General features: G+C 35.5%; 1 protein-coding gene and 1 long non-coding RNA gene across 3 annotated transcripts in view; one reads left to right on the top strand and one right to left on the bottom strand.

Annotated features, from left to right (window-relative positions):
* The window catches only part of Nachra7 (nicotinic acetylcholine receptor alpha7 subunit), a 189,389-nt gene that overhangs the window by 49,063 nt on the left and 112,506 nt on the right, over positions 1–27,820 (bottom strand). For both annotated transcript variants that reach the window (XM_076764904.1, XM_076764905.1), the window contains exon 3: positions 7,690–7,734. In XM_076764904.1, coding sequence (XP_076621019.1) covers positions 7,690–7,734 — 45 coding nt within the window. The remainder of the gene's footprint in view (positions 1–7,689; positions 7,735–27,820) is intronic.
* Positions 1–27,820, top strand: part of LOC143341758 (uncharacterized) — a 129,736-nt gene that overhangs the window by 57,608 nt on the left and 44,308 nt on the right. The window lies entirely within an intron of this gene.

Below are 27,820 nucleotides of genomic sequence, written 5' to 3'. Positions count from 1 at the left end.
ATTGCATCAACCCGAGAACATTCCTGTATATTTCATTTATGCAATTGTAGCTTTTTCCAACGCGTACTGATTCTTGGTAAACATTTCAAAAGATGTTTCAACAAATCTTAACAACAATTAAACGTGACATAAAAGAAGAAAAGTGTCGCGACGTATTCGTGTTCGTGAGTTTTTATAAAAATAGAGTGCATTATTGTCCCGCGAAGCCTTTGCTCGAGTAGCGGTCAAGTTTCTCTCAACCGAGTGTACGAGCAAGTACCATTGACTGTAATAAATGATGTTCGCCATTTGAACAGGGAAGATAAAAGGGAGGAATATATTTATTTCAATGAAGAGAACTTTTGTCATTACAGGAGACACTTGATAGGATACTTGGAGCGGCTGAGCTTCCTTTTCCTCTCTCTTTCTCCTCTTTCTGCTCATCTTTCTCAGGTGAGTGCACAAAACTGGGGTGAGAAATGGAAATAGGGACACGACGGAGCCTAACAGAAGAGTGAAGCGAAGCGAGGAAGGCATAGCGAGATAGCTAAGAGGGAAAGAGTGTGCGCCTAGGCGCTGACTTCGCTCATAATACCATAGAGCCGTTAAAACCCACAGATACGCGAGTGTTCCGCCTACTCGAATCGTGCTTCACTCTTTTCTAATGGAGGCCAAGAAGTTACACCCTATCGAGAAGTTCGTTTCTGCAATCATGGGCTCTCACATAACTACGTACCGGTACGACTGTGTTAAGCGATTACACTTCAACCCGCCCCCGGAACTACTTCGTTGATACACCAATCGAAACCGTTCTGAATTCGGGATTTAACAGACCAGCTCGGAGCTTTTTCACTACCCTGTCATAAATTTTGCTATTTAAAAGGTGTAACATGTCTAAATTATAAATTCCAAAGGAGGATCGGTCCTTAGCACGTATTTTCTTGCGACATTGTGGAATACTAGGGAGAATCAAAGGTGTTTTTATGGAGATATCAACGATTTATTTTCCCTCCCAATGCTCGCTATTAAAGCGTGCTCACAAAACCGAACTAAACCTGGCAACGACGCTCCGCGAGAGCGCCATTTTGCATTTAAATTGCGCCAACAATAAAGAAACGACAATGCAACGTTTCGCGTGGCGAAGAAACGTGCTTTTCTTCCAGCCCTTTAATTCCCCGAAGGTTAATTTGAACTGACATAAAGTCTGTTCGAGTCAAGGCGCAAGTTTTACTTTATACATAAACTACGTAATTCTATATGAAAATTGACAGTCTCTAAAAAATACTGAATATCTGAAACACCATTTTTTAGTTTATTCGATTACACTTTTAATCCACTGAAGATCACTTTGATATTTTTTGCCAAGTTCCTGGTACTAAAAATGCATTTACACAGACTAGTTAGTTTCAAGAGGCGAAGAGAAGACGACAGAAAGAGTTTGCTCGAAGATAGTTTTCTTCACAAAATAACGTTGAGTATACTGAAAGCAAATACAATGAGAAAGTTTATCCGTTATTTGTTATTTGATCCGTGGTTTATCTCTTGCGTACATTCCACAGAATTGCAGAGAACCAGTGTTAATGGAATAAAATAGTGTGATTGCAATTGTCAGATAAATATTGTCATATCAATAAATGTCGAGTAGCATTATATTCGAGAGACGCGCTGAGTGTTCTTCAAGTAATAAAACGAATGTTTCCAATCCGATAATGAATCTTTCAAATTAAAGTTGAAGAGTCGGATGTAATATTAAAATTCTAATTACAATGGAAATGACAAGACGAGTACTCCAAAGTCAATATCCGATATATCCGATACGAACTGGACCGTAGAATATCTTGCGATGTTAATTTAATTATTTCACAATATATTATCAAAACAATTTTTTAACGATCGTTAAAACAATTGCTTTACAAAGTTTTAATACTCAACTATTAAAGTTGTGCCAAAAATAATATACTTTTTAGTTAAATTTAGCCTTAGAACAGTCTAGCAACGCGCATTGAAAATACTAAAACTTTAGATGCCTGTAGTTCCGAAAGTACTAGTGTTTTATTAATCATTGAGGCATTGTTAGAAGCGGCAAAGCTTCCCCTTTAAAATGGCTTTTGGTTTTTGTCGATCGGACTTTCTGTTTTCGAGATATCATAATTTATGTGAAGGGGTAATTTTTAAAATTCCTATCTCCGTCTTACGAAAGCCTATTAACGCGTATTAAAAATACCAAAACTTTGGATGCCTGTAGTTCCGAAACTACTAGTGTTTTCTCTATTATTAAACAATCATTAGCAGCGGTGAACCTTCCCCTTTAAAATGCTTTTTTGTTTTTGTCGATCGGACTTTCCGTTTTTGAGATATCGTAATTTATGTAAAAGGTAATTTTTCTTAATTCGACTATCTCTGTCTTCGTCTAACGCGTCGGTCCTCCTTGTCGCACGTTGACCTACTAACCGAGTGACCGAATGACGTCACGTTTACTATTTACTACGGTCACGTGCGGTCAACGGCCTTGACAAGGCCGTAGTAAACAAACGCTTCGGACCCTTATATCTCCGGAACTAACCACCGCATCGACTCGAAACTAAAATCGCTATATCTCTGGAACTAATAAAGCTATCGACTCGTTCGAACGCTCATTTTAAAGGGCGTTTCATCCCCTATCCGATGACCATATCACCTATTCTAATTTATCCTGTCTTCTATGTTTATTTTAACATCTACTTTGACGCTATATACCTAAAGAAGTTTCAGCAATTCCTATTAATTATACGACTGGTGTACGATAAAACTGGATTAGAAATTGTTTATTTAATTGAAAATGAATCTAAATTTGTATGCAGGGTGTCTATATAATTACTAGCCATCATTTTTTTATAAATAATTGTTTTTTCCGGAACTAATGATTTTTTATAATTTACATGTATAATTTATAAGCAGAGATAATAATCAAATCATAAAATATGTAAAATAGCTGTACCGAGCACCTCGAATAGTCGATTTTCCATACATGTATTTAAAACTGTAATTTATTAATAGGTATATCAAATTTTAATTATTGACAGTACATTTTCTATAATTCAATTAAAGTTTAATTAACATTATTCAAATACTTTGTCCAAGCGTGTAATGAAATGAAAACATAAATAGTATATTCCTATATTAAAATAATTTTCACAATATTCATTTAGTTTTATACTATTAATAATTAATAATGTGTTTCGAAATACTTGTTTGTCAAGGTTTAACGTGAATATTGAGATCTTAACATTTGAGATAAAAATGATTTTAATTTAGAAGTGAAAATATTGCAGAAATTCTATGCCTTTGTAATCACAATGGCGATTTGTTTAAAGTGGAACTGGACTAACGGATTTTTTCCTATCATAAAGACAACGAGAATCTTAGAGGGAGATATTACGGAATGGTTCAAATACTCCAATAATGGCGTTGATTATAAGATAATGAAGCTTTTGCTTCAGCAGGATTGTTTCCGTTTCGCTCAACGGTAGCCTAGTAATTAAAAATATATATAATGGTTCAACCTAGATTTTAATCAGCTTTGAATACAATAAGACATGATAATTTCTAAACAAGGATTATCATTAACAATTCCTAATAAGCTATTCAAGCTATCTCATACATATTTTGAGTCTATTAAACCCCAACAGCAGATTGGAAGGTCAACGGACGTAGCGTTCGTACCTTGCAAATTCGTATTTTCGTTTATAATTTACTGCAATGAAGGCTACTAATTAGACCGCCATTTGTTCGCTTCATCCGTGCATTATTCAAGCTAGAGTTCTTTAACAAACATTTCGAATTTCAGTAGCAGAATATTCATCCCAGAATCGTGAAGGTTGGCACATCGTAGTTCTCATGATTTTTCAAACTATAATTGAAAGAACTGCTCTAATGATTTTAAAAAAATCTGGACAAAAATACATTAGTTGTGTGGAGACGAAGAATCCTATGAATTCGACTGCTCACTTAATTAACTCTTCTCATAGTCGTTAAATAGTCTGTTGAAAAATGTCGAACGCGTTGCATGGCGTACACGTCTGTTCCATGTTTCTAAAAAATATTTCACTCGTGGGGCGAAGAATGGGGTCAGCGAACAAAAGAATTTTTAATTTACATGGAGAAAAGAGTTTTGAAATTCACTTCATGACAATTGGATAAATGAACGTGACACGTATGGAATAATTTTACTTTAGCTTTTAGACTTCTATACTCATTTTTAATTATATTTCATAAATTTAACATTAACATATTGGGGATATGAGCTGCTTGCACGGTTTCAAATTCAAATTTTACACAATTCAGCCTGTTAATTTCAACAAGAGTTTCTCAAACGAACATAAAGTTGCGGAGATTTTATTTTAAATGTTTATTCCAATATTGAAAGTTCAGAAACGTGATCATTGAACCATTTGTCTCGAAGATTCGAATTAAGATTATTTAAATTACATTAGCGTTTAGTTCGACCAACTTGGTAATTGTGTGCAGTATGCTCTACCGCACACGAGTCTTTAATAACTAATCAACACCCAACTCGCTGACATGAAATACCGCGCACATATGCAAATTACGGGACACTGGGTACATATTCACGTAATACGTATTCCTCACACGCTGCGGTGTCGAGATCCAAGGATGCAGTATGTGCCTTTGCATTCTCTATCGCGAGATCTCAATGAAAACTATGCAAATTCATTACAACAGTAGGTCGCATAGATTCGCTGAAAATTAAGGAAATTTAAAAATGAGATGCATCGTATTGTATTTGGCATATATTCTTCCCTGAACTTACATTTAGTGGAATAAAATTTGATCCCAACTTCGGGAAAGATCTTTGAAGAAACACTCTAACATGCAAACATGTTCTTGAATATCTCGAGAAAATTGATTTCGTAAGTTTACCTTCCCAACTCGTGTGCCAAATTTTCTACTTAATAAATTGGGTTCAGAAGTCTGTTTCATTTCGAATAACTTTATCAATTTTGCTTCTTTGGAAAAATTGATTATTCCCATCGAAAGAGAAGGAAATTGTCTATGCTTTTGAGCTTGGTAAATTGGTTTGGAATTATTTTCTTTGTAAAAAGAAATGAAGTTATTTCAATTTTTGTAAATGATATTTATTCGTTATATTCTTTACTGTTCGTCAGAGAGTAAAAGACACTTTTTTATGTACAAGAAGGATCTTTGGTTTCGATTGTCCCAGTTTTTTTCGTCGAAGGAAGTGTGTTTAATAGAAATGTTATTAGAAAATGTAGGTCGCGGTTTCGATATGTGCCAACGTCAAACATATCTTAAATATCTCCGAGTTTTATTCGGAATCGTTGAATATCTCCGAGACACATTCAACAAGATATCAGCATTGCAAGTCAAGTGCAGCTGTGCGTTCTGTTCCCTTAGTATATGCACTTGACGTCCGAGGGTACGCGAAAAGGTTAAAAAGCAAAGAACAACAACTTTTCACTATGAAAGATTTACACGTTCAATTGTAATATTGTGAAACTTGAAAGTACGATACGGTACGTAATTGTTTTCAGATACAAAGAAATCACGATTGACGATTGGGCAAGGTTAAACGTTCCACTTTTCATCGATTAGGAGAGTTGATACTACATCAATCGAATTAATTTTATACACGCAACACGTAATAGGTACTAGGTACATTGTAATTAGTATTATTTTACGAAGCGTAATTGCAGCATCATAAATGTGGGATATTATACGGATAATTATCAAAACGAAACAGTATTACAAATTGAAATTGATTACGTTTCATTTGTAATCAGTTCATACTTATAATTACTGTCATTCACCGTTGTATAAATACTTACGATATGGTCGAATTCATTTACTAATAACATCAAAATGTTTACTTTTACATTTATGTACAATATTACGGTCAATGAAACGCAGTAAATTATTTCTTATATTTTTCTTACGCTCATAGGATATCGAAATGTTTACAAATCAATAATGTTGCTATTTATCTTTTCCTCGGATAGTTTGATAGGAGAATTATAACCAAATGCTTGTAAGAGAACGTATGGAAGTACTTTATACAATTTCATCGAAACGTTAATCCTTTTGGTAATCGTTTGTTCAATTTATTTTCCGGCGTTCGAGCTCTCCGATCTTCGTCGATAATGTTTTTCTGATTCAGCGATCCCGGATGAGGCTCGTTGCGGAACAATTTGGCTCGAATGTTGACGTTCCCGACCGTCTCAAATATTAATTTCTGAATCACCGAACGGGCAATCAAGAGTACGTGATCAAGGCTACGCGCGACGTGGTTCCGTTGTAATTGTTGATACAGGTCGTAGGATGGCTGGTCGATTTGTTAATCGGGCAAAACATCATCGTCGAATCGTTAACTGCGAATTTGGGTCATTGCAAAGCCGTTCTTGCTACGGCTCGGTAGGGGTTGTGAATGAGGGCGAGGATTGACGAGGCATAAGCCGTTGGAAATGAGCAACGACAAGCGTTTTAAAGCGCGGTTCGAAACCTCCTGAAAGGAAATATTACGGCAGTCTACCCTAATAAGGGTGCGCCACTTCAGCCACTCTGTCGGAGGTACCTGTTGCAGTGACTCTATTAATAGTTCCAGTTGATAAGAATCTGTTATGACCACGATTCGAAGTCGAAAATACTTCGGTCATGCGATATTTTTATCGTAGATATTTCTGTCCCCCGATACATCTAGATAAGAACATCGTAGTATCGTTTCGTTTTAACGCAAAATGCCTGCGATATTATTCGAATAAAATATACATTTTTAAACGACAAGCACACGTTCGAAATAAATAAGAGATTTTATAATAACCGGACGATCGATAGCGGAAGATTCACAACTGAATAAATTAACAGCGACCGTATAAGTGAAATGGGCATCGAGCTCGAATTTTAAATTAATACCAAACATACAAATGAAATTTACTCGTAACAAACATGGTTATACTCTAATTATTATATTCACTCAATTTTAAATGCTGCTTTCAAGATATTTTGTAAGAGTTTTTTTTTGGAGAACTAGTTCCATACCGATTTTATTGCTTAATTTTCCGGATATAGATTTAGTTTTATTTAGTCCCTATCTAGAAGAAATTTTTAATTTTCATCGGTTAAAGAATTTTTTTTAGAATATTCGATATTTAAATGCGACGAATTTGTATATTCAGATTATTTTGAATATTTATATACCACAGGATTGATAAAAACTTTGAACGTTTGATACTTGACCGTGATGAATAAATGTTATTGTACGATCGATCGTTTGTCTTTTGTTTTATTGTACGTTTCGTATTTACTAAAATTTTTAATTAATCGCACTTGCTAGCATTACATCTTTAATCAGATTAAACTCTTTTATATATTGCTTTATTAGTACGAAATATTTTTCCCTCGACGGTAAAAATTTGTATAAAACAGTCTCAACGAATTTTATTTACGAGTGACGTTTATATTCGTTTTGGAGCGATAGCGTTTTCGAACATGAGCGGTGCAACAAATTCGAAAGAGATATATTAATACGATTAAGTAGAAAACAAAATAAATCGACACTCGTGATACAACTTTTCATTGCTTTCATCCATCCACTAAAGTGTATTTAAAAATATTGATTGCCGCACATGTAGGTACTCATACATAAATTTTTAACGAGGATTAAATAAGATTTATCGTTTAAATATCAAAACTCACCAATTTCAGCCAAAGATTCGTAATAAGCAGTTGGTTCTTCTCGTCCTGAAATGTGAAAAACATAATTTTTAGTAGTTATTTATTAAGACTGTACCGAGCGTTTTTCATGTCACATAAAAGCATTCGTTTATAGCAGAGAGTACAAGTATAGTTAAAATAATAAATCGAAATATTGATTAATTTTGTACGAAATTAAGACAATTGAGTTGTTTGCTCGCGGCTTATAATTATTTTTCGACCGTTGTTCTTCGTAATTTAAAAGAGCTCGAGAAATTTGGTTATTTAATATCGCTTGAACAGTTACCACTTCGTATTTATACCGTCTCTGCTGTTCTACCATTCGAGTTCGATTTCGTTTCGTCTTCGGTGCAAATTGTGAAACGTATCACGTAAAGCAATAGGTTTCCAGTGTCGTATTCAATCGCATTCTTCCTTCGATTACAATCGTGCCTCTCACACAGAAGTATTACCCAAGCGGCGTCAGTGAGTCTCACATTGGGTTTGAAATCAAGAACGTAAACTCTTAAAAAGATAAAAGTGCAATGGAAAACACGGACTGAAGAGAAAGCCCTTGTCGGTGCAATTGCATTTTATTCGAACGGAAATAATAGAAAATTTCGCCCTTAGTTTTTATAAACATTGCAAATATTTCGTACGTTGCTTCCTCGTAAAATTATATACATACGTTTGCGAACAGATTACGCTACAATACAAAAATCATAAACGTGAAAACTTTCTAACTGGCCATCTCTCATATTTCCACATAAATCCCATTTAAATTTTCATTTAAAAGGGACGAAGGGGAGCGTTTCTATAACGCTGGTTTCCCATTAACCTTAACTAACACAATGTAGTACGAACTTCCGTAATTATTTTTTCCCGCGCCTTTGGCACTGTCTCGGGGAAAGGAAAAGAATTCAGCAATAAAATAAGGACACGCCGTATTTTTCGGCCAAGAGCCCAACAGTGACAAGGAATATAGATCGTCCACCCTTTCTGTTATCTTATTTATCGATCTCGTTGGGAATTACTAACTAGGTCGAGGCAATTAATAAAACGCATTAAGCCCGCGTGCTCTGTCTTTGGTTTAACCTACCACGAGTCATTAATAACAGCGAAAAATAGAAATTTGATCTGGATAGAAGAAATAGCTATAATACCATAATACCGTGTAAAAATCTCTACCAAGCCTGGATTAAAGTATCGATACTAAGGCCAAAGTTTGACTAATGATACAAAGGCGAGACTGGCGGCAATCATTTTACTTCAGAAATGAAATCCTCTTAGACGGGGATTACTGTACACCAAACTCTTTTCAAGGCAGACAAACTATATATATTGTGTCCGAAAAGCTTGTCGTTTTAAAAGAAACTTTCAGCAACAAATGTTTTGAGTCTCGTGTAGCATGCCTTTCAATTCTATCTGCCTCAAATTAATTATCTTGATAACAGAAAAAATATTTTGCTTAAATACATTAGTGCAGCAGAATTAAAAAATTTAAATGACATACGAAAAGAAATTGTAAAAACTGAAATAAGACATCGTGTTCTTTAAATAAAATATAAAACCTAATACAGTACGTTTATAAATTTCTTTTAAATTTTGTCTATATCTGGTAATTCTCTTTCTGTGAATAATGATAACAGAGTACGTCGATTCAGTCTCGATGTGAAGAACAGAAACATGGATGTAATACAATTTTTTAACTTTTAATCTAAAGAACTCACAGTAGCAGGTTAACGATTCCCACTTTTCGCGAAAGAAATAGTGCTACATCAAAGGCTTTCCCAACTTTTAAAAATGAAGAAGCATAGTACCAGTCGTCTGGTATTAAAGTTTTGAAGCAGATTATAGACTTGTCGAACGAAACTTAAGCTTGGCTTAGCGTTTAGTTTACCACGGTTTGGTAACCGTAATAGTGTAAGACTTAAATTGACCTTAAGCTCTTTTGTACATGAAACAATTGGATTCCAACCATGCTACAGAACTCCAAAAATATGGACGAGGTAACAGTTAAAATGTAGCAGTTTTATTTAAAAGGAAGGAACATATGTTTTATAAATGGAAATGAAAACAATTTCTTGGAACCCTCTAATTAATTGTTAGCACTTGATCAAATTCTATTGGAAAAAATAATTTTTTATAGTATTAAACGAACTGCAGAAAATGCACAAGTTTTATTCAAATTTGAATTTTAATTCTTAAAAATCACATTTTTTAAACGTCCACTATCTGGGGCATAGGTGTATGTATTCAAAGCAGAGAAATTAATGTTGATTACTCGTTTAGAAGAAATGGAATCAAAATATCCTCTCCTGTCGAGAACATTTCACAATCTTTTCCTCGTTTTTCTCTCTTAGATTCATTTTATGGCGATCCTCCTCCTCGACCATTCGTCGTATATCATAAAGTTAACAATCGGTACTTCGTTTTGCTTCTGCACGTCACGTGTGGCGTGGCTCGGACGTTTCTCGAGTTTAGGTTCATTCCCAAGGAAAGTACGTACCCTAGAATGGGTTCGCGACTTATCTTCTCGCCTGTCCACGCGATAAACTGTTTTTCGATAATTGGATCTTATCGTTTGCTTTCGCCCCTTTTGAAAGAACCCGTGGAAACCGTTCCAAAGCCCGGTCCAAATCCGCGCGGCTGTTCCCTGCGTTCGCTGCATAATTTACCATCTCGTTACAACTTTTCGTTACTGCTAAGACTTCTGACCTAACACATTGCCCGCAATTAATTGTAATTATGCACGAGGCATTACTAACTTCGACTTAATGCCGCTTCAACTTCCACCGAACCTAACCCTTTCGAAAATAGAGAGACGTTTCTTCGTTGAGACCGCAGCTATCGCGATCTACATGAAACATGACAAATATCGATCTTGTAAGATGGGTCAAAGGGATTTAAAAATAACAGAAAATAGAAGGTTTGAAGGCAATTGAATTTTGTACCACATAAAATATTTTTTCACCGTCTTTCATTATTGCAATTGTTTGTTAAATGATTACTAATTTTTGTAAGACGTCGTATTTGTTAAAAATTTTTACGAATTTCCTATTTCGTAAAACATCTTCCCGAAGAAACAAATATTTAACTAGTTAAACGCGAATGGTGTTTACTCGAAAGTGTTTTCCCTGTTGGAAGTTCAAGTTAATAGTCGGAGGCAGCCGACGAGGGTGTCCAAAGTTCTGTAATTCTTCGTTACGAATTAGAATAGAAAATTTTCAGGAAGTTATTGGAAGTTCGATACTTTCGGGCGGAACTATTAAAACTTCGAACGAAGAGAGAATTGTCTTTCGACGATCAAAGCATGTTGTGCCCCGACATCGCGATTTCGACGTTAAATCAATATCTGATTTAAGATGAAGTGGGTCCAGGGTGGAAGGAAGGGGAAGATAAATGAAATTTCTATCTCTTTACTAAAACTCTTTGAAGCTTCCTATGAGACCTTACTCACTCTCTTGTTATTTGGAAATGGTCCAAGGTGTTCTTCCGTTTCCTCCTTTCCTAAGACTCTGGGAATTTTCGAGCGTTCCAAAGCAGACTCGGAAGTTTAACGAGACCGGTGACTTCAACGTCACCGCACGTTCATCTTCGGGTTAACGAGAAAAGAGTTTGACCATGACGCGTTCGCCCCGATAGCCGTGGATTGCCTGGCAGAAAACTCTGACAGACGAAAAACTCGTTTATCTTTCGCTTCGCTTCCTGCATTTCTTTTAGATCCTTGGCAGCGTTAAAACCACGAGCCTTAAGACGCTATTCCGCTCCTGTATAGAACCCTTTTGTTCGGAGAGACCCGGGAAATAAACGTTATTTATACCGTGGCGATATCCTCGAATTCATTTGCCAACATTCAGCAGGAACGTTGCATCTTTTAACTTTATGCTTATGACAAATCAGGCTGCATACTTGGAGACTGGATTCTCCCTGGATACGGTTCAAATTCGGTAACCCGGAATTTTTGAAAATGATTATTTTGGTCAAGGTTCCCTCTGCACTAGTCAATGTAATATTGTAACAACCGAAACTCGAGTCGCGTAATTTTCTCTTTTTATTTTGATTTTATTTCGGCACGAAACATATTCGAGAGTTTGATTTATGCCCGGCTTGCCGGACAACTTATTCAGATTATTCCGATTTTATGGAACCGAGTAGAACGTTCAGAATTTGTTCTGGCGGACTGAACATCGCCGCAAGAGCATTGCGGTCATTTCAATCATCGCCCACGAGCCCTGTAACATATACATCCGAACTTTGATATAGCCACTTGACACGTATACTCCTTGCACGATTCTCCATGACCTAAATTATTATCCTTCCGGGGTAAGAGGAATTTAGGAATTCATTCTTTATCGGATTCCTATCGATCCGAGGAACATTTACCAGCACCCAACAATTTCCACGTTAAACGGATGAAGCTGTTCCGTAACCCATAATTGACAGCTACACGACCCTTTTCACCGTAACATATTGCACAAGGGTCCCGCTAACCGCAGATTTATAACAGGTAGTTTGAAGTATTGTTAGCTCTGCGCGAATAGTATGCAATTGATTCCCCACTTTAAAAAATGTTCGATAAACTGTCAAACCGAAAAAAATTCATAGCGAAAGAAACGTTAGAAACGAGCAAAGAACTTTTTTTAATCATAGACAAGTACATTCGATTTGCTATAACTTGTCTGCAATCAAATTCAATTACTCTGTTTACTCTTATAACACTAAAACTAATATTTCAAACTATGTTTGTTCAGACATTTTCGTCTGTTTTTATGAATATTGTTCCTGTAGTTTGGCATCAACTTTCAAAAAATTTTAATGGGGGATTCTAGAGGCCAAAATAAGGCGAAAATCAAGAATACCAATTTGTTGACGAAGGCTTCGTTAAACAGTTATTAACGTTCAAAGTTCCGACCGTACTGAATTTTTTTCTCGAAAATGCGCAAGATTTCGGGGGTATGTCTGTTGACCAAAAATGCTTGCAATTGACTCCTGCAACTAAAAATAATTTTTCTAGAACGATTTGAAATTTTTTTTTTTCGCCGAAAAATTTAGGCACCGTGTCGATTTTTCTTAAAAATTCGTCTTTGATTTTTAATAATTTTGTTTGACGCCCTACAGAAAAGTTGTCTAATACTTTTTTGTAGGTACCCATGGGCTAAACTTCAGAAAAAAGTTTCATTGAAATATATTCACAATTGTAGGAGTTATGGCTGTTTGAAAATTGGACCATTTTTATGGGGTTTTTCTCATTTTGCGGGGACAAGGACCAACTTTTCGAATATTTTTGCGACTTGTACATATTCTCCATCAAAATACGCGTAGTTTGCTTTTTTAAACATTAAAATCGTCCAATCCGTTCAGAAGTTATGACGTTTTAAAGATTCGCATGAAAATTCAGTGAAACATATCAATGGTATGGTCAGACATTATATTTTCTCTAAGGAATTTTTTTCTCGAAACTGAGTAGGATTTCGGGGGTATGTCTATTGACCAAAAATTATTGTAATTGACCCTAGCAACTAAAAATAATTTTTTTAGAACGATTTGAAAAAATTTTTTTTCACCCAAAACTTTCAGCACTTACTCGAATTTTTTTCTCGAAAGTGGATAGGATTTCGGGGGTATGTCTCTTCACCAAAAATACTTATAATTTACCCCCGCAACCAAACATAATTTTTTCAGAATGATTTGAAATTTTTTAATTTAATTTTTTAACGAAGCCTCGATCAACAAATTGATATTCTTGATTTTCGAATGACTGTAATTAAAAAGACACGTGTAATCAAGAAGAATTATTCCCACGCAGACGATACATTTGTTTGTAGGTATAAAGTATAGTAACGCAGAAGTTGGTATAATTTCCAAATCAATGGGCATTACTTGACAAAGCCGACAAGACGACTTTGCAAGGAATTTGCGACTGAAATCTCTGGAAACTCCTGTGGAGGCATGAATCGCAAATTCGTCTTTACTGCACCGCATTTCCAACTCATAGTGCGCACCTGGATACATACAGTGTAACGAAAACGTCTCTAACGATATTATTTTACCGTGTGCTCTATAATTACTACATCTTCCCTTGAAATACGAAATTCCGCTTTGAAAATAGTTTCTAAAAATTTTAAACCCACAGAAGACTCCGGACAATACCAGATATGCATAATGAATGAGTTTTAATATTTCGTTATTAGCATGAAAAAGTGTCTCGCGTAAGATTACAGAGAAGGAAGAAATATCTCAGATTTTTCGCTGAAAATTTAAGGAAAACTATTTCATTTCGTTTGTTAAATATCCTATAATTTTGATGTTTAAATTTCTGAAAATTGATACGACAGGTTAACATGGATAGGAAGTCGATTGCTAAAGAATAGAGTTCAATATTCAGCATTTCGAAAATTATTTAATCTGAAGTGCCAATAATTTTCATCGTCCAATAATATCACGAGCAAATTGCTCTGCATTGAGAAGAAAACATACGGCTGTGGGATTCGATCCAAAGTAACAAGAAAATACCACTGGGCCTTCAATTTCTATATTTTTGTTTCGCGTTAACTTTCGATCACGCGATACCTCTGTGTCCTGGGCAGAAAAACATTATTTTCGCTCCTATCGGCGAAAATCACGACATCCCACCGCTCCCTTGCAATGCTCTATTTCGTTTTTACATTTGCTTTTACCTGTGCCCATAATATCTACAATATTTCAATATTCAACGAATCAGATTGATAATGAAGTTACGAAAATTATACAGCAAAGATTTAACAGATAAAAAAGATGTATTTCTTTTAACCTTCATTCGCTGTGGCTGTAGTACATAATTTTATATAATATAAAGTAACTTTAATAATTTACGAATAATATGTAACTGTATTCTACAACTGGGTCCGTACGACGATATTTAAGCAACATTCCTATGACTAAGAAAAGTCAATGCACGACTATTGTACGAACATGCTATATTGTGGGTGTTTTTGCGACGAAACGTGTTCGTAGACTAGAATTGTGTGGTACACAGGAGGGTGAATAGTAGAGTGTCGCCACGGTGTATGCAAGCAGCTACGTTTTGTTTAAACCGGACTAATGCTCTGGATAAAGTGTTATGTTGGAGCCAAGTGTATACCGTAGAACCATTGTTCCAAACGTGAATATTCACGGTGTTCTTGGCAAGAAGCAAACGCTGCTGGAAAACATTGCACATCTACGGTAAAAGGTTCATTACGTAATTTTAGAACAGAGGAGTTATTTAAAAAATTATACAAGGCACGACAAATCGAGGTTTTGGCTCGAAAAAATTGCTTATAAATTCTGTTGGTGGAAAAGAAAATATTTCTCGTTGGATGTAATTTTTCTAAATAAAACAGTTTTATATCGATGACTGTCCGAATAATGATTTATTCGAGATAGTTTGAATAATATTCGACTTCAGTTCGTAGGCGCTTTTGAAAGCTTTGTAGGTCAGAATGCATTGTTTGGCAGACAGACGAGGTTGAGTCGTAGCATTGGTATGTACATTCATGTAACATCCGAGCAATAGCATAACGTGTTGTAGTAGTCATTTGGGGAATGCTATAACGTCTCGTGGTCAATTTGCGTACTGAGCTATGATGGTAGAACGATCAAACGATCAAGTGACCTCCATTCTATGAACAGCGGTCTGTCTTTAATTATTGTTGAAATAGATTAAGTTGCAGCTGCACTGATACTCGTTACTCTTTAAAAATTAATCCGATTCTTACTCTCAGATACGACCAGATGGAAAATTATGTAATTTATTTGCACAAAATCGTGAATATTTAATTTTTCGTAAGCTGGTTACCGTATTTCCGTTGTATTAATTTTATCAATTCATTATTTTAATCGAGTCACATTGATATTCACTGTACTATAAAAATTAATGTAATTTTACTTTTATATAGAATCAAATAAAAACTATAGACACTTGATACTTTACGAGATGGTTACTGCATTTTTAAAATATTAATTTAACCAATTTTAATTAAACTCAAAATTGGATGCAAAAGACTAGAATTAATTATGCACCGAAACTTGCAATCGATTCACGTTGAAGTAAAATAATCTCTGAGGTATATTTAAAGTTGCAAGCAGAATAGACAGTGAACGTTCCAGAATGATATTCTTAAATTTCTCATAGAATAAACAAAGATCGCTAATGGTGCCTTAATTGAATCTCTTAGCAATTTTAAAGTTTTCGTACGATTGGATCGCTAAATTAATTGTGTCGTATCGGGTGAAAATAGCCGAGCAATAATGAATGGGCTAATTTGCAAAGCTGGACGTTATTTAAATGAGAAGTTATTATCTATTTTTAACACAAGCAATGTGTATTCACAGAGTAAAACAATATGTTGACGTATGAAAGAATAATACATAAACACGAAATCCATATTATACTTAATATGTTATACATAAACTAGTTCACAGATATAAACAGAAATAATAAATGTCTCGGTACGATTACATCCAATGTTATTAGTTTCAATATAACACTTATTATCTCTAATAATATAGACATTCGGTTGAAACGTAATTTAATGGCTTGCACAGACATTAATAATAAATTCATTCTAACATATTAGGTAATGATTTGTGCTTTAATATGTGGCATTGAGTCGTTACAAATTTTAGTTTGTAAATTGTGATTAACGAAGTATAACGGTGCAGATATTTCAAAGTAAATTTTCTTCTTTACATCAAGTACGCGAAGATATAACAAAGAGCGAATAATTTTTACTAGTTTAAGACACTTTGAAGCGTCTGTGCACGTTGAATAATAATTTAAATTTTCAATAGGATTTTCACTGTGGATATTCTGATTTGAATTTCGAAGAAGATGTCGCTTCAATAGTCAATATCGAATTATTCCCGAGAGTCGGAGACTTGCATTTCAGAGTCTGTCATCTTGTACGTTATGCGTCTTTCCGATAATGGATTGTGACGTATACTGACTCTACTACTAACTATAAATAATGAAATTTGAACCGTTAATTGCACACTGATTGCAGAAATTAAAGACGCGGATTTTATGACAAGCATTTCTGGGAGCCTTGATCAGACAGTTTATTACAATATAATTAGACACAATGAAAAATATAATATACAGTCGCATAAGAAACGAAAACGAATAGCGTACTGAATATTTTTAAGAAAGTTAAATCGCTTTGATGATTTTCTGATGACACATTTAATTTTAGAACTTACAAAAGGTGATGTCACGTGTGTTTCATAACTCGTATTTACATTGAAATATGTTTTGATAGATTTGAATTCCAATTTATTCCGCAGGGTATAGGAAGTTGGGTCTCGGAACCTTTCGGTTTACATATCTCGAGTTCTGGTCGTAGGACAGACAGGAGCACCGATTGATTTACAGTTTTAATGGGTTCCGCAAGTTAGGAAATGCAAGCAGAATTCACTGTTAACATGGAGACTGTTACAAATTATGTTTAGGGAAGTCGGTTCCATCACGGTGTTTCCCGTGCTCTTCGAAATACGAGAAGCTTAGGTTCCATAAAATATTGCACGAAACACGGTTTATCTATAGTGCACCGCATTACTAAAGTTAAATTTCGAATTTTAAATCTTTAGAAATGTTAAACAATTTTGATTCACAAAAGATACGTAAAAAAAAAATCTAATAAAAAATTGCTATGGTTGGAAAAAGATTAAGTTCCCATCAGGGGAACGATGACGAGCTCAAAGCACAAATTGTGGGAGAATTTCAGTTATAACGTTTTACAATCATCCTTGAATTACCTCCACAATCCTCTTACTCGAATCCTGTCGAAAACTTATTGGGTAGAGTAAACTGGAAATTTGAGAAAATGCCATAAACTTGGAAGGAGAGTTAAAAAACTGTTTTATGGAAGAATATTGTCGACATTATTTTATAAATAATATTAATAATTTTGTAAGAAGTCTATTTAATATTGCTTCGTCCAAATAATTATTATCTTCGATTTAAAATAGTATTATAGTGATGTGTCGAAAAATATTGCGAAGTTTTCATTCGTGTTAATTTCTCTGCTCATTGTATATGTACTTTAACTACAGAGTAGATGACATAGCTAAGGAATACTGAGTATTTTTGCGAACGACTGTATATTAATGGAAGGTGCAATTGAAACGAATTCCGCAAAGTCTTCTTAAAGGTACATTTAACCTTTTTGAGACAGTATCGCGATGGTAAGAAGTAAGCAGAATTTACTTCGCCGCTGACCTCAAAGTTGAGTGGCGAAACCGCCGGATGGTCTCTTGTGTCTAACTAGGAGTTACACTTGTTCCCTGAGGATGTGTTTGTGCTTCCACCCTGCCTTATATTCGCACTACCCTTTTTTCTAACCACTACGCTCTCGTGGTTTTGGTTAACACCTGTAGATTTCCATCGTATGAGACACTAATTGTGATTCTAGCACTTCGTGTGCACGAAGAAACATTCTTAGAACATTTTAATTTCGTTATTGTTTGACACCCGGGAAACGAGTCTGTTATTTATTTACTTCTGCAGCGAAAACAATTCTACAGGAAATTCATTTTAAAATATAGTCTTCGAATCTTATGAAACATCTTCAATCGTGAAAGATTACGTATGTTTATTACCTTTTATTGCTCCACAATTCATAGTTGAATTTCTAAAAACGATGATGGCGTGAATGAAGAAAGTTGAGAAATTTCACATTTTCATTTCTTACAACTATTACCAGAATTTTGTTCGAAATTGTTCCGTTCATCTTTTACTTTGTTTCTCCAATTAGTATTCTTTATCGTGTACTATTCGTTTATTGCGCTGCATACTGTGTGAAGTCGGACGAATCCTGTTAAACTTTTAATGCATGCTCGAAAGTGTCCTTGGTCCCGTGTTCATAGAACGCGAGTCGAATGTTAATTTTTGTTTTAGAGAGCACACGAACAAAGAAGATAGAATTTCCATGGCAATTTCCCCGGGGCAACGTAAAAGTCTTGTAACTACGCTGCCGTGAGCTTTTTCGTCCGGGTCCTCGCTATTTCCTTTTTCATACTTGAAAAAGCTGAAGCGTCGTACGCAAGTGAGCAACAAGTTGAACAATTAATTCTGGCGAAGTAAATAACGGCGGGGCTGAGGTGTCCTAAGTGCAAATGACTTTACTGGAATAACATTGTTCCATTTGCACCTTCTCGAAATGAACTTTCGTCAAATAGAAACGAAATTAAGACTCTGGTTGTTTTTGTTTCATAACGCTTTCACTAATAAGCCAATTTTTAACACAGTTTGTCCCACAGCACACCGATTTAAACTAAAGTTTCGACAAAGTGTCTGCAATAAAATTGTAATGTTCGGTATTTTCTAGGACACTTTAACAACGTATACGTGTGCAATGGTGTTTCGAGCGACGTTTGTTGGCAGTTTGATGGCCCGGAAGACGTACACAGAACTAAATAATTCGATACATTCTCGCGAGACAAAGAGCCCCGTATTTGAACTCCGAATTCCTTTGGAGCCTTTGCAATCGCTTTTAAGCCGGCGCACAAAGAAATTGGGAAGTGTGATCCCGCATATTTTCGCCTTTGGAAATTTCCGGTGACCTGTTTCCGGGATGCAACATTTAGGGAATTCGAAGTTTGCGTTCAGCGAATTTCTTTTGCTTCGAGTCGACAGTATTTCACTCGAGTGTAACGGTGTAGGGCATTTCGGAAGATTAACCACGGAAGTTTAAATCGTGGCCACGCTGGAACTCGAAGAGTATTTCATCCGCATACAGACTTAAGAGCGATCTTTTCTAAAGATCCACTCGCCTATATTAACGAAAATATGGTGTCGAACTCGTAGAAACCATCGAATGATTTTCTGACGGTCATCTGGAGTGTTCCCATAAATATTTTGGTACTCGGAACAGAAATATAAAGATCTGTTTCCTCGTCGTTATTAGGGGCGTACGGAGTGATAAATAACATACGTAAAAGTTGAAAGAGCTGTCAGACACGTTGCACGGGAAAGGCTCAACGTTTTACCTCGGCTAAGGCAAAGAAAATGTGCGACTGTAATTGTTCACGCAGATTAGCCGAGTTGCAACCGAGATAACGACAAAATGCTCGACGACACCAGCAGCGTGCGTACGGTTTTCTTCCGTTCGCGTTATTACAAAATAGAGAACGCGAAACAGTAAAAACTTTTAGCAATTCTCCGCGTCTTACGTTACTTCAACTTTTGTATAACGAATTAACTTGCAATTTAACTGTAATTTTCATTTGACATTAAATTCCGTAAAGGAATAATTCTCTGCAAAGCTGGTAGGATATTTTCTGAAAGTTAATCGTAGAAAAAAAATCGAATACAGTAGTAGTACTTGATCGATCGCGAGTTAATAAGATTAATCATGGCTCAGCGTTCGGGCGAGGCAAGCTAAGGGAAGATGAAATTTCGGGGGCAATTAATTATTCGAAAGTTTGCGTGCCAATACCTCGAATTGTGATCCAAATATTCGGCCGCGTACTTTGGGTCGGGAATGCATACGCGTGAAAGGCATTTAAGCACGGTTTGGTATTCCACGAAATTTCCTTTTCTTCTTCGGCTGCTTTTAATTAGAGAATCCTTTATCGACAGATCTGTCGTTAAACGCCGCTGTGACTCGCAAAAATGTATTCAGAAGCCCCGCGTTTAGGACGAATGTGACTTGGACGACGAGGCTTGAATTTCGTTTAGAAATAATAATTTTATCACTGGAAATTAATAATAACATTACAATGATCAACGTAAACATAATTTAAGCAACAGTATCGTATTTAAATTTAATAAATTCTTATCCTACATGTATGTTTTGAATATTCTACCTTTTCTAACCGAACCTACTTCTTCAGGGAACGAAGGTGTAAGTTTTCATTAACGAACTTTAATGAAAATATTTATGGTGCAAGTTACGAAGGTAGAAGTTCAGAATACTTTCGAAAGTAATTTCCAGACAGCGCATTGCTCATTGTAAATGCAACAACAACGTAGAAAAAACCTGAACCGACGTTGCGCGTCGTAAAAAAAGCCGTTTTAGTACCTCTTTTTAGAGGCATTCTGATGAAAAATCGAAGCGCTCATTACGGACAAATAGATACCAAGCCATTCTGCCATCACGCGTAAAAAGTTCTCCGTTACAGCCGAGTGATAATTAGCGAGTAGGTCGGAAGCGTCATTTCTACGAAGCATCCATCGCTTTCGTCGAAATATTACATGGTTTCGTAAACCACGATCGATAACACGATTCGTCGTAGAAATGGTCCGGGACGTTGCAGATCTCAGCTCTTTCGACGTTTAAGTTTCGACCATCGTACGTTTTTAAAACAATGTCATTAGCAAAAGAGCTTTTACTTAATTCCCAGCAAAACGGGACTCGAGACTTTCGCATTAATGAAACGTAAAAACTTGTACAACGTTTAAAAAATGTTGCAGCATAAATCTGCACGAACTTCTTCTGGTAGATAATATGTTAATTTTAAAAAACGATGCCCCGGTAGGAATTGCAATACGAAGAAGATTTCAGTGATCTATCGACTCGAGGCAGAGAAAAGCGCGAGACTAATTGCAAGTACTTTTTTTTTAAGAAATAAATTCTGGGTCTTACGACGTATCCATGTACTTAGTTCCGTTAAAGTCGCGACAAAGACATTCGGATATCAATCTTCGCGGCTAACTTGATGGGGGAAATCTTTTTCAGAAACTTCAATCAAGCGCCATTCCGAGCTTGCTTCGAATTAGTCTCTCTAGAGGGTACGATATTATATCTCGCCTGCGCTGAAATCCCTCAGCGAAGTACATCGTGGAAGAGTCGTTAAATCCCTCGTAGAGGATAAGTCATTATAGCAGTGTTGCCTGTGATAATGAGGAGGAAAAAGGCAGAGATTTACAGGGTCGCGGCGCGCAAATTAAGCATTCGGAAACCACGAGCTTGGAAATTCATTCCATTGTCCAGAGCATTATGAACTGAGGTGTGCGTACGTACTCATGCGTATCATTTTAGTTGGTTACAGGTTGAATTTCGGTAGAGGCAAGAATTTACATATTAATTCAACGTACCGACGAACTTATAAAACTTTCTGCTAATTAACAAATTAATTTTTGCTTTATTGATCGTCGTAACACGTACGAGGTACAAAATCGTCTCTACCAAAATTGTACGCCAAGCAAATTGCTTGATAATATTATTCTTTATCCGTTATTTAAATAAATTCGAGACACACCAAACATTTTAGTTTCTTCGACGATGGCCCGCATGATTTCCACGAAACGCGACGAAAGAAATGCACGACGAAGTTTTCGCGAGACACTCGGTCAGCCCACTTTCCACCGACACCCCCGCGAACATTTGCCTCTAATTAAAAGTTCACGATCCAAACCGGTCGTGTGTGCCTTGGACTACTTTTCTCCATTCATCGTAGAGTGCATATCCGTGGGACCCAAGCTGATTACGCCGATAAAGAGAAAACGAGGCCGTCACGTGTACGCAGAAACTTGGTTTCGCTACTCGACAACGAATCGAAAACAAAGAGACTCCTTGTACGACGTGTCATGACTCGAAAAGTCTTAAAAAGTCATTTTGCACCCTATATAACATTTATGATATTACAATTCCTGTTTATATAAGTTTTATAAATTTGCAGTCGAATGTAAAACTTGTAACGGATGTATATTTAACATTCATTACAAGTTCTACGACTTTTGCACAAATAATATCATACGCTCCGTTCATTTTTTAAATGGTAGGTGCCTAAATATTTCGGCGAAAAAAAATTTGTCCAAATCGTAATAAAAAAATTATTGTTAGCTGCAGGGGTCAATTACAATCATTTTTGGTCAATAGACATACCCCCGAAATCCTACGCGCTTTCGAGAAAAAAATTCCTTACCGAAAATGTAATGTCTGACCATACGTTGAGCTGTTTCCCTGAAATTTTCAGGCGAAGAAAAATTTTTTCAAATCGTTCTAAAAAAATTATTTTCAATTGCAGGGGTCAATTACGATCATTGTTGGTGAATAGACACACCCCCGAATTCCTATCCACTTTCGAGAAAAAAATTCTTTACTGTAAATATACTGCATTCATTTTCTGTCCCACTTCCTCTTGTGTTCATTTCTGTAAGGTCTACTCGTATATCTGGTCTGTGATTATATTTCTCGTTTTTATCACTTCATATATAGGTATGCAAAAGCAGGTTTACATTCTTTGACAACTCAATAGAAATCCTTCGAAGTAGTAAATAATTCGTCGAATCAACATCTGGTAATTTAGAAATTTGTATAGATGTTATTTTGCTGTTAGTTCTTGGAACGACCAGTATGATTGGTAGATACGCAGAGGATCTGGTAAGCTTTTGTGTCCCATGTACGGTAAATATAATTAACAGTTCTACCCGGGAAACTCATTTTCGAGCGCGATCCGAAGCGAAGCTGCTGGCACTTACTGCGTTGCTTATACGCGTAAGCGCGAGATACTTGCGGAAACTCTGGCCTCCGAATTCGGAAACAAGCGAATTATATAAACGCCAGAGACGGTGGATTTATTTATTTGACGAAAGTTTCGCGACTGCGTCGAATAAATGTAGGTTGGACGTCCACGGATGATATTCGTGTTTAGAAATTATACCCGTCGATTTATTTCTAGGTTTCGAAACGACGCGTATTTTATAGGGACGCTTTAAAATCTGGAGCGCGGTGAATATTTTGAAGCCTTTCAAACGACACGAAATTGCAAATTTGCAATATGCTTTTACGATAAAATTATACCGTTGCGGCGCGACAGTAAATTCCGAAGGCCAAGAGCTACGAACGTTCGCGTTTTATGAAACTAAATGTTCTATGTACGATTGTGCATTGTAGCCGAAATATAATTCGTCGAATAACTTCTTTTACGTTTCTGTTTGCTCGCGTGTCCAACGCAATCCGGATTCTGTTTGCCATATTGAATTTTCTAATAAGGCAATTACAATAATATTTAATACTAAGCTCTATCTGTTTCAATTATAGAAGAATCTGTCGCATACTTCTCAAATATTAAATTACATCTGCATAATTTAGAATTTTATCCTCTTGCAAGTAGTAAAGTCACGCACTGAGCGAACTTGACCAATTACATTAGTTATTTATTAAGTTAATCAGAGATTTTTCAACTTAAATGTGTGAAACTTTTATTAAATTTGTTAAAAATTCATATTAAGATTCCGAATAAAGAATACAGCGAATACGTCAAAATAATCGTAAAATCTTAATACACTGGATTGGGCATTCTACTTATTGGTGAATTACATTTATTAGCGAATGATTATTATCGTTCACGAGATTAGTACGAGAGATATTAATTGCTTCAGATTTAACGATAACTTCATTCGGGGATAAATGGTTTCAGCATCAATTGACATGCACTGTATCACACAACGAGTAGAAGATAAACTGATTTTATATTAAATTACGGGTAACAACGTTTCACTCCCGTTGTCGTACGTGAAAAATTACCTGGATTGTGCTCAGAAACATCGGACACGTAGCATCCATTCCTGTGGGATTCGGGGAGCTTATTGAATCTTTCAATGCATTCGTCTGTTGCCTGTATCTGTCTCTAACAGTCTCCTTTCTGTATCCTAGAAGCTTTCATATCGATTATCTGCCACAATGAAATCTCGTACATCGCAAAATTTAATAAACTATCTCTAGTGTTATTTCGTAATATTTTTTTAACTTCAATTCAGTGAAGGGGCATCAAAATTAATGTTTCACTCGTAACAAAAAATTATTCAATCTTCGATTTAATATAATGTACAATTTGTGTTATTTTTTCACAATAAATATTCTAATGAAAACAGTTTGAACAAGCACAGTGTACTCGATATAAACGATTTGACTTCTGATTCACGTTTCCTTACATAATTTCGTAAACGCTCGAAAATTTGTTAACGTTATTTCCAAATGTAAAAGAGGAAAAAATACCGAAAAAAACACACTCGTTCGTAGAGAAAATCGTTGGGAAATGACACGGGAAACAATGAAATTTCGATTCGAACGAATCATAATTCGTTTTCCCGCCGATGCGAAACGCGTGTCAGATTTATGTAAAACTGCACATCACGTTCGCGCGAATTTGAATTTCGTTTATGCGAATCACGGGCGCATCACGGAATGTCCCGGCGATCCGAAACACCATTAATGTAACGTAATTAAGCATACGATTCATCGCGATCGTATAATTCGCTCACGCGGACAGCTACAGCTGTTTTTTTTCATTCATTCGTAGTCCTAGCACGGCCGGTTTTAAACCAAACTTCGGTTATGCATCACCATACTGCTGGTATTCTGCATTTAGATACAATCGATAATTTGTATCGTTGGCGAAGCGCCAATTGACGTAATTTATGGTGCGGCCGTGAGAGGCACGGGTTGTTTAATGAAATTATTAATTTATTTACAGTTGCCCTGTTAACACGCGATTAATTTGACCGATTCAGGCTGCTGGAATTATGTAAACTTTGCGGAACTCTGGATTGGGAAATTCGATTATTGAAAAAGATTTCAGCTCGAGTATCTTCTGGGCTGCATAGTCAAAACACCATTAAATATTAAATAATAACATCTTGTTTATATTAGTAAATTGATTTGTATTTAATAATTAAAAGAAACAATTAAAAGTTCGTGTTTTCCATGAACGAAAAGGAGTTTAATGCAGCGCTTTTGTTAATGTTTTTTTACAATTTATTTTCTTCCACGAACAGTTATTCGAATCATGAACTCAATATTTTTGTATGAAAATTTGCGTTGGCGTCAAAAGATATGTAACGTACGCGTATTTTTAAGAATGTATTTTGTTATTTAAAAATTTGCATAGTGTCATCCTACCTTTATTGTTACCCAATATTACAGTGAGGGTCTGAGGGATTGGTTAGCTTTATTAAATATTTGACATTCTGGGGTTTTAATATTCTACATTCCAGTATACCTGATGACAGTAAATTAATTGACGTTTCTAGTCACCCTTCGTATTTTATAATTTATTGATAATTTTATAATTAAAAATTACTCTAAAGGCACGATACGTGTGCCTAGACATTTCTATCGACTATTTGTTTAATTCTATAGCTTCTATTCCAATATTTTCTTATTAAAAAAATAACACTCTAGATATTTTACGTGAAAATGTTTTTTTCTCGTGTTTATTAACACCACATATTTTGCAATTGTATTTGAAACAACATTTCACAATATTAGTAATATTTATTATAAAATATTATAGTTTTTAAAATTCTTTGAACCAATTGAACTTTTCCAAAAACTAACTCTTATTAAATTGTTCGTTGTTCCATTCTATCCACTCTTTATGTAATTATTTTGACTCATCAATGATTTAAGTTTGTTTCACGATATATAATTAGATTTAGTGTCGTGTATTTTTACACAATTCGTAAATAGCGTGGAGGATGGCTTGAAACGTGAAAGAGGAACATCCACCGGTGGATCCAGCGTCTCATTAAACTTTTAACAGCAACAAGTAATGTAATTATTTCATCCTCTAAGCTTGAAGCGAGCTGCGAAACACGACTGCTGAACCAACACGGGACTGATAGGAAGTAGAAAATTGCGGCAACGAATAAATTTACACCTTGAGATTTGGTAGGGTAGTGGCGTTGGATGCAGACAGTGGTTTGCGGTTTAACAGAGTTAAGAATACGTGTGAGTTCTGTGTCAGTAGTAGAGAGACACGAGGTCGTGATCTTGGTACCTTCAGCATCGTCCAATACTGTCTCAATTACGTTTTGTTTATGAAATTATTTTCAGTTAATGCGATTGCCTAAACTCTATCGCGTTCCCTTTGTGTCAATTTTATGCCAGCATCTTAATAAATATATTTGAAGCGTTGAAGTCTTCAAAGGGTTAAGTTAAATAGAATTTTATAACGTTGAAAATTCTCTGCTTTTTTTTTATAATGACTAATTAACGTTTAAAATGACGTTGACCGAACCGAATATGCATTTTCATGCGATGAAATTGCATAAGTGACAGATGATGGGTACCGTCAGTCAGTAAATATTGTCCTTTGGGAAATTTCGTGATTTTAAGCGTTAATTAAGAATATACATGCACGGGATCTCATTGTAAAGGGTGCAAAGCATCACGGCTTCTCGCGTGTCCGTGTCATACGAAATTAATGACTACAACACCCAAGTTGCCTTTTGAGTGTCTTAGGATCGACTTAGGAAGGAGTTTGCGAAGTGCAACTATCTCAAATCCTGACAATACGTCTTAAACGAAATTTACACACGCCGACAGCTATCTATATACCGAGAGAATTATGTTGGAATATTCCTACGGTCTGAATATATTTTGCAAAAACAATCGTATATTTCGCAATAATCTCTTTTGAGCGAATAACTGAATTTAAGTATACAATTCAGATAAAAAAAATTAAATTGATACAAAGATATAGGACGAAAATAATAAAAAGGTAATCGACTTTTTTAACAACTCCCTCTTCTTAGTATCGTGAGTATGAATAAAATAGTATGCTAATTTTTTACTCTATTCCTCCATTGTCCTTTTAACAGTGTGAATGAAATGTACGAGCGAAAGTGTCGTCTTTGTACAGTGCAAGGCATTGTTTTAAATGGCCAAATAGTTTCAGTTTATAAGAAGCACCAGCGGAAATTTTTATCTCATACATATTAATGCTTTGAATGTAAAAGACTTTACAACGTGTTAGATTTGAAATGCAACAGAGTTCTGATAGTAGTGTATATTATTCATGAGACTGGCGAAAATATATGCAAAATTATACACGCTTATCACAGTCCTGGCGTGGAAAAAGGATGCACAAAGGGAAAAGTTTCGCTGTGGATTGATATTGATTTGAATTAAATTGATACCGACTACATTAAAGTAATCCCCGTAATTCCGCATAGTTTAACACTTGTGTACTGTACGGGTCAATTTGATCAGTAACAGAACTATAGTTTCGAATAACTTTTCCACAAAGTATTCAATTTTATTAATATTACTTCTAGAATGCAACCAATGCACGTGAGTGGAATTTGGATTAATTTTGCCCAAATAAAAGTCTCATGCTTTTTAAAAAATCAAAATTATATTTTGTCTATTTTTATTGTTCGTTA

The sequence above is a fragment of the Colletes latitarsis genome, chromosome 5 (assembly GCF_051014445.1).
Source record: "Colletes latitarsis isolate SP2378_abdomen chromosome 5, iyColLati1, whole genome shotgun sequence".
Lineage (NCBI taxonomy): Eukaryota > Metazoa > Arthropoda > Insecta > Hymenoptera > Colletidae > Colletes > Colletes latitarsis.
This window is presented reverse-complemented; position numbering and strand designations above follow the sequence as displayed.